The 7,272-nt window shown below is 71.9% G+C and overlaps 1 protein-coding gene across 1 annotated transcript in view; it reads left to right on the forward strand.

Annotated features, from left to right (window-relative positions):
* Positions 1 to 64: 64 nt before the first annotated feature.
* The window catches only part of SHROOM4 (shroom family member 4), a 12,310-nt gene continuing 5,102 nt past the window's right edge, over positions 65 to 7,272 (forward strand). The window contains exons 1-4 of the mRNA XM_026039037.1: positions 65 to 190; positions 4,407 to 4,558; positions 6,345 to 6,476; positions 6,987 to 7,270. Of these exons, the coding sequence (XP_025894822.1) occupies positions 65 to 190; positions 4,407 to 4,558; positions 6,345 to 6,476; positions 6,987 to 7,270 (694 nt within the window). The remainder of the gene's footprint in view (positions 191 to 4,406; positions 4,559 to 6,344; positions 6,477 to 6,986; positions 7,271 to 7,272) is intronic.

A 7,272-nucleotide genomic window follows, 5' to 3' on the forward strand; every position in this document is an offset into this window, starting at 1 on the left:
TCCGGCGGGCCGGCCCGGCCCGGGGGGCGGCCTTTCCCGCGGCGGCGATGGGCCGGTAGCGGCCATGGAGCGGGCCGAGGGCCGGCCCGGCGCCGTGCAGTACGTGCATGTGCAGCTGCAGGGCGGCGCGCCCTGGGGCTTCACGCTGCGCGGGGGGCTGGAGCACGGCGAGCCCCTCATCGTCTCCAAGGTAGGGGCAGCCTGCAGGGGGCGCCCCCCGCCCCGCCGCCCCCTCGCGGGGCGCCCGCCGCGCTCTTTGTTCGGCGGCGGCCGCGGCGCGGGGGGCGTCGCGACGGGATCCCCCCTCGCGCGGGGGTCGGTCCCTGCGGAGGGTCGCGGGAGGGGGGCAACGGGCCGGCTCCCCACGTCGGGACGGTCCCGGGATGGGGACATCGGGCCGGCCGCTGTTGGGAATCCCTGGATGGGGACAATGGGCCGGACCCTGTCGCGGGTCCCTGGATGGGGGGGGCTGCACAACCGGCTCCCCTCTCCTGTCGGGACAGTCCCGCGATGGGGGCATCGGACCCGCCTCTGTTGGGATCCCCGGATGGCGGCATCGGAGCCAGCTCTCCAGCCGTCCAGACAGTCCCAGGATGGGGGCATCCACCCGGCCCCGGCTGGGGGCCCTCGGCGAGGGGGAGGCATCGGCACCGGCCTCCCGCTGTTCTCACTTCCTCCCTGGGATGGAGGCGCTGCCGGGGCACGGGGACTTATCCTGCTTTGGAGGCTGGGTTTGCTTGGGACCCTGGTGCCACCCTCGCCCTGTTGGCACACGGGACCAGGGGGCGGGCGATGTGGTCCGTCCATCCCGTCCTGCCCCAGCCCTGCCTGCAGCGCTGGGGATCCTGTGACGAGAGGCCAGTGCTGCCTGACCCATGTCCTGCGTGCCCAGATGTGGGTCCCGCTCCCTCCTGTGCTGGGGATCTGCAGCGACTCCCCCTCCCTGCTCTCATGCCTGGGCATCAGGGAATGGTGCTAGGCTTTGCCCGCCACCCTGGCCCCCGTGCCGGGGCTCGCGGCTGCTGCGGAGCTCGGGACGGTCCTGTGGGAGCCGCTGGGGCCGGCCCCGAGCCGAGGCTGCTGAGCCCACCAAGGACGGTTCCTGGGCACAGGGTGAGAGGCACTTGGGGTCCCCATGATGAGATTGCCCTGGCTTTGCCGGCCACCCCAGCCGGGTGCCACTGGGGTGGCGGGAGCAGCTTTGCTGCCGTGTCCCGTGCTGGGGGGCACCCAGTCTCATCCCAAGCCACAGGGCGGGCGCAGGGCAAAGCAGGGAGCGCTGGAGCGGAGGGACAGCCTGGCCCGCGAGCAGGAGGAAACTCCCACGGCACATCCGCTGGGCTGGGACGGGGAGGGGGCGGCCCGCTGGCCGGCCCCTGCGTCCCGACGTGTCTCCGGCGCGGCCGGATCCGGGTTGGGCGCGGGTGCGGTGCCGGCAGGAGGGAGGAGTGGGCCCGGATGCCTGGGCTCTTTCTCTTGCGGGTCCTTGGCTGCCTGCCCGCTCCGCGGGGCAGCAGAGGCAGCTTGCTGGGACGAAAAGCGGCTGCACCCTGGGGTGTCACTGCAGCTCCATCAGACTGGGTGCTGCGCCCGGCTGTGGGGCGCTCAGTGCCTGCCTAGCGCTTGGAGTGTAGGGTGCCTCGGAGGCAGCCYGGCCCCTTGGGGCAGGGGTCCTGGGGGTGTGGGGGGGCTGGGCGCTCGCCCTCCCCCCGCAGCGGGGCGGCTCTGGCGGAGGCCGGGGGGGCGCCGGGCCGGGGGTGCCGCGGCCGCCGCGTGGGCGCCGCAGACAAAGGGGGCTTGTTGGAGCGCTCGGTGCGGCCAGGGAGGCCCCCGCGGCGCCCGCGGCCCCCGGCCCCGCACGCTGCTGCTGCTGCTGGGGAGGGGGCAGCGCCTGCCCGGGCCCCGCGCCGGAAAGAGCGGGGGTGCGTGGGGGGCCCCGTCCTGCCCCGGCTTCCCGACTTTGACTGCTCCGAGCGGAGCCCTGCGGTGGGGCAGGAGTGGGGCCCCTGGGCAGGGCACGGTGCAGGGAGGGGGTCTGCAGAGCAGACATGGTTTGGGCACCAGCATAGCAGTGTCCCCTGCCTAAGCAAATCCCCCCGAGCAGGCACGTAGCCGTATGGTCCCGCCGCTGCCTGCCCGGCCTCACTGCTGTTGCCCGCAGTGCCCGTGGGCAGCGTGGCAGGGCTGCTGCCGCCCCGCTCCCATCCTGACCTCGGCCCTGCCCTTGGCGGTGCCGGGAGGTGCCAGGCAAGGACGGGCAGCGCAGGAGCCGAGCGGCTTCCAGCCCCACTGCCGCTCCCCCTGTGCCTTGGCCGGGTCCCCTGCGGCTTGGCCGGCTGCCCACGGGACTCCTGTGGAACGGGGTCCTGCAGTGCCACCATTAGTGCCCAGGGTGAACACGGAGGGACAGCATCTGGGAGATGCCCCCAAGCAGGGCTGGCCGGGCGAGCCCGGCAGGCTGCGAGGCTCGGCTGCCAGCGCTGAGTTCATCGGCGGCGGAGGCAGAACAAGGGGCTGTTTGTGCCAGATTTAGCTCCTGGCCGGAGATGCCAGCTCTGCGCCCTGCCCGCCTGCCGAGGCGCACGCAGCGCCCTGGTGTAGCTCCGGCCCTGGCAGCGCCCGGCACCCAACGGCTCGGCCCCTGTGCCGCCCAGGCGGACGGGGCGGGCGCTTGCCCGTGCCAGACACAGGCTGGATCCTGGGCATGGAAACAGGGGGTGAAGCTGTGGTCTGCGCTGCCTGGTCYTGGTGCCCGGGGCTGTCAGATGCAGCCACTGCAGGAGGCCGGTGGGTCAGCGAGGTGGCAGCAGGGAACGGGCAGCGTCCGGGCTACCGCCCTGCGCCTCCCGCCCGGGTGCCCTGCGATGCTCCTGCAGATACCAGCGGGTGTCCCGTCCCCACCATCCTGCTGCGTCCCCAAGCTGGGAACAGTGCCGCGGGGCACGTGCAGGGTGGCCGGGCTGCTCGGCAGCCGCAGCCGCCCCGGGCACAAGGGCCTGGCAGCCGCCCAGGCGCGGGCTGCGGCGGCGGGGCCGCGGGTGCTGYGGGCAGAGCTCGTTCCTCCACGGGGCCGCATGCGCTGGGACGGACCGGGGGAACCACATGTGTGAGGAAKGCGGGAGAGCTGGCGCGGGGCGCTGCCCGCTCTGCATGTCACCCTGGCGGTGCCTTTCGGCTGCAGCCAGGGCCGGGTGCCGCGCAGGGCATGGAGAGGGGCCTGTGGGCACTGCCTCCCGTGAGTGCTCATCCCAGCGGCTGCTGCAGCGGGCAGGTCCCGGAGGGAGATGGGCAGGGGGGCCAGGTGCTGTGACCATTGGTCATTGGAGTGACCATTGGAGTGACCAGTGCCTGGGGTCAGAGCAGGGCCCAAATGCCCCGGGATGAGGCTGGGGTGGGTGACAGGGACACTGCGACGCTGGGTTTGCCCGGTCCGGCCTTTTGCCTTACCCACCRGCCCGGTGGAGCAGGCAGAAGGCCTGGCACCGCGTCCTGGGTAGCCCGTGCCCGGCAAGGAGCTGAGCGTGGCCTGACCCCGGTCTCCTCTGCTTCGGGGGATGAGGCAGCACCCTGGGCATCCCTGCTCTGTGCCAGGGGCACGAGGGAATTGGAGCAAGCRCCGACTGCTCTGCTGCCCCGTGCCTGCTGCTGGCGCCGGGAAGCGCTTGGGCTCCTGCTGCTGGAATTGGCAGCGTCTGGAGGCTGCGGCTTGCCCCGCTCCATGCTGCCCGCTGCCTCACTGGCTCTGCCTTGCCGCCCTGCAGCCTGGCAGCGAGGTGTGCGGTGCCAGGCGTTGGGCACAGCGATTCCTGGCACCTCCTGAGCAGTGGGCTTGGCAGAAAAGCGCCTGCCAAGCCCCGTTAACAGGTGGCACATCCTCCGTCCTGCTGCCCATCCACCCCAGGCGGCCACTGTGCCGGGGTTGCCACTGCTGCACCTCTGCTGTGCCTCTGTCCACGTGCAAACAGCAGCATCGCAGGACTGGAAGAGCCCAGGCCCCCAATACAAATACCCGTGTGCCCGGGCTGTGCCGCCGGGGCGGGCGGCGGTGGCGAGCGGGGGCCCGGCGTGCCGGCCRCGGGCTGGCATCGGCGCCGCACAAAGGGCCCTTGTGCTGCCCGCGCTTGCGGGGGAATCTGCTGGGAAGGGACATTTTTCTCCTTCCCCCGATGCCCTTTATTTGCTCAGAAATTCATGTGACCGGGCAGGCGGGGGGAGCCGGGCCGGCCGCGCGGCGCGGCGGAGCCGCCGGGCTCTTTACGGCAGAGCCCCGGAGAGAGGGGTGCCACTTTGTGCATCCCTGCGCCGCGGGAGAGGGGTGAGACTCGGGCACAGGCAGATGTGGTGGGAGGGCAGTTTCCGAACGTGGGTGTCCGGGATGCCCCCCGCTGCCCGTGTGTGTCCCGCAGGTGGAGGATGGCGGGAAGGCGGCCCTGTCCCGCAAGCTGCAGCCGGGCGACGAGCTGGTGAACATCAGCGGGACGCCGCTGTACGGCTCGCGCCAGGAGGCCCTCATCCTCATCAAGGGCTCCTACCGCACCCTCAAGATGATCGTGCGCAGGTCAGCAGTGCTGTGGGCGGCTGCCGGGGGGACGTGGTGCCCACGGTGCATGGGCAACTGGCACGGGAGGCTGGCAGGGAGCGGGGCTCCACACTGGTGTTGGGGAGCGCTGTGCCCAGCGGCTGTTTGCAGCTGGGTGCCATTGCACCCAGCGGGGACACAGGGAGGCCACAGCACCCCGTGCACACTGGCACCCGGCCGCCCGTGCCCTGGGCTCGGGCAGGACGTGGGCGCAGAGCCCACAGCCCCGGGCTGCGCGTGGAGGCCGAGCCGCCGCTGCCGTCGCTGTCGCGGCGCCTGGGCGTTAGCTCCGGCCTCGCTCGCTCCTCTCCCTTCCTGCCGCCTCCCGGCGCCCGCCCCTGCGCCGGCCGCGCGGGGAAGGAAGGGGAGGCCGGGCCGCCCCCCCCGCCGCCTCCCAGCTGCCCGGATTCACTCCCGCGGCCGCCGCGGAGCCGATCGGCGGCTCCCACGGCCGCGCGGCCGCTCGCCGGCGTGGGGAGGCTGCCGCTATTGAGGGCAGCGGAGGGGGCCGCGAGGCTGTGCGCCTGGGGGCTCGCGGGATTCGGCCTCATCCATGGTGAGTTTTGGGGCCCCAGAGCAGGGAGGGACCCCCGCATTGCCAGGGCTCCCTGCCCCACCGAGCTGTGCCCTTGTGCCTGGGACAGGCGCTCGCTCGGTTCTTCTCCTGCCCCTCAGGACGTGGCATCTGCTCCCTGGCCTCCTCCGTGCCTGCTGTGGGACCTGCTGGGTCCGCTGCGGGACCCTGGYGGGGTGGCGTTTGCCTGCGTGTTCGGGCGGTGCTGCCGGCCGCGGCAGCCTGGGCGCGGGGAGGGACGCGGGGATCCCGGGCGCCCGCAGCCGCCTCCCTGCCCCGCTTGCTGCAGCTGCTGCGGCCTCCCCGGGTGGAGCCGCTGGGCAGGAGGAGCTCTGTGGATGGGCCTCCTTGTCCCCTTGTCCCCATGTGTACCAACAGCACCCCCAAGTCTGCCTGCTGGGTGATTAGGGACTAGGTGGAACTTGAGGTGGGCACCGGAGATGTCCCCAGTGCCTTTGGAGGGCACTGCCCTCCCTCTTCTCTTGCGGCCGAGGTGTGGCCTGGGGGAAGGCAGGGGCACCAGGAGCTGGGAGAGGGGGACRGGAAGCCCTGCAAGGCGCCGGGCACTTGGTGCCATGCTGGGCACCAGTCCTGCAGTGTGGCAGCGCTGCCCGCTTGCYGTGTGGTACCCGCACTTGGTGCAGACATGGAGCTGGGCAAATCCCGGGGCTCCAGCAGCCGAGGCTCCGGGGTGCTCAAGCTTGCTCAGGTCCACAGGAGAAACAAGTGGAGGTGGTGGCCACCAGGGCTCCTTGTATGGCGCACCGTGCCCCGTGGCCATCTGCCCGCTGGGTCATTGCCCAGGCGGGTTGTGTCCCAGGGGCTGGTTCGGGGCTATGTTTAGCTTGGTCCCTTGTTGAAGCTGGCACGGAGGACGCTTTAGGAAGAGGCTCGGGCCTCCCCTTCCCACGGTTCCCAAGGCACTGGGCAGTGCTGGGCCGTGCCCTCGCCGGGATGATGCCGAGGTGGCTGGGCACGGGCAGGGAGCGGGGCAGCCGCTGGAGCTATGGGTGCTCCCACCTTACCCTAGCCAGGCGCGCTTGCAGCCAGACCCTCCTCTTCCTCGCCGTCCCCCCTCGGGGGCTGCTGGCCTGGGGGGGACAGGAAGCCCTGTAGGAAGTGACTTCAGCCCCAGTTCCTCGGCCCGGCTTCCTCCCCATTCTTGTCCTCTCCCGTTGTTGCTCTTGGCAGGAGGAACGTGCCCGTTCTCCGGCCTCATTCCTGGCACATGGCCAAGCTCTCCGAGCTCCATCCCGACGCCACTGCCATGCACTGCCCTGCCGACACCTTCAGCCTCTCCTGGCCCTCGGGATGTGATGTCAGGTGAGGCCGGCAGGGGCTGCGGGATGCGGGAAGGGGGAGGACAAGGGGTCTTGAGCCGTTGCAGGGCAGTGGAGTGGGGAACCCGGGGCTCTCAGCCTCCCTCTCGCAACCCCAGAGCCTCTATGGCCCAGACACACAGGAGCGGTGGGGCCCAGGGTGGCATGTGGGACCCTCTGCACCCTGTACCATGGTATTGGCTCCTGGGCTCGCCATTCCCCATGGGAATGGGGGGGCGGTCCTGGAGCCAGGGAGAAGCAGATGAATCCCAGTGCTCGCCCTGTCCAGAGCCGGKCAGCCCATGGGCCAGGGCGGGCTGGCGGACAGAGCCACGCGTGTCCCTGGTGTCCTGTGCATGCCATGGTGGCAGCAGTGCCCGCCCGTCCCGTCAAGGGGGTCGGGGTCTCGTGGCTGGTGGGGCAGCGGCCGGGGCGCGTGGGCAGCGCTAACCCGGCGCCCCGCGGCCRGCAGCGAGCTGTCGCTGCAGTGGAACCCGCTGTCCCGGCACTGCAGCACGGACAAGAGCAGCTCCATTGGGAGCATGGAGAGCCTGGACCAGCCCAGCCAGGCCTACTACGAAGGGAACCCCTCGCCTGTTGACCAGGGCCTGTACCACAACAAGCGCGACTCGGCCTACAGCTCCTTCTCCGCCAGCTCCAACACGTCCGACTGCGCCCTCTCCCTCCGTCCCGAGGAGACCTCCTCCACCGACTCCATCCTCCAGGGCCTGGCCCCCTGCAAGCCCCCGGACGGGCGCTACCTGCAGACGGGCGCCGAGGGCGCCGAGTCGCCGGGCCGC

The sequence above is a fragment of the Nothoprocta perdicaria genome, unplaced genomic scaffold (genome assembly GCF_003342845.1).
Source record: "Nothoprocta perdicaria isolate Ctin4 unplaced genomic scaffold, notPer1 scaffold_22, whole genome shotgun sequence".
Taxonomy (NCBI): Eukaryota; Metazoa; Chordata; class Aves; order Tinamiformes; family Tinamidae; genus Nothoprocta; species Nothoprocta perdicaria.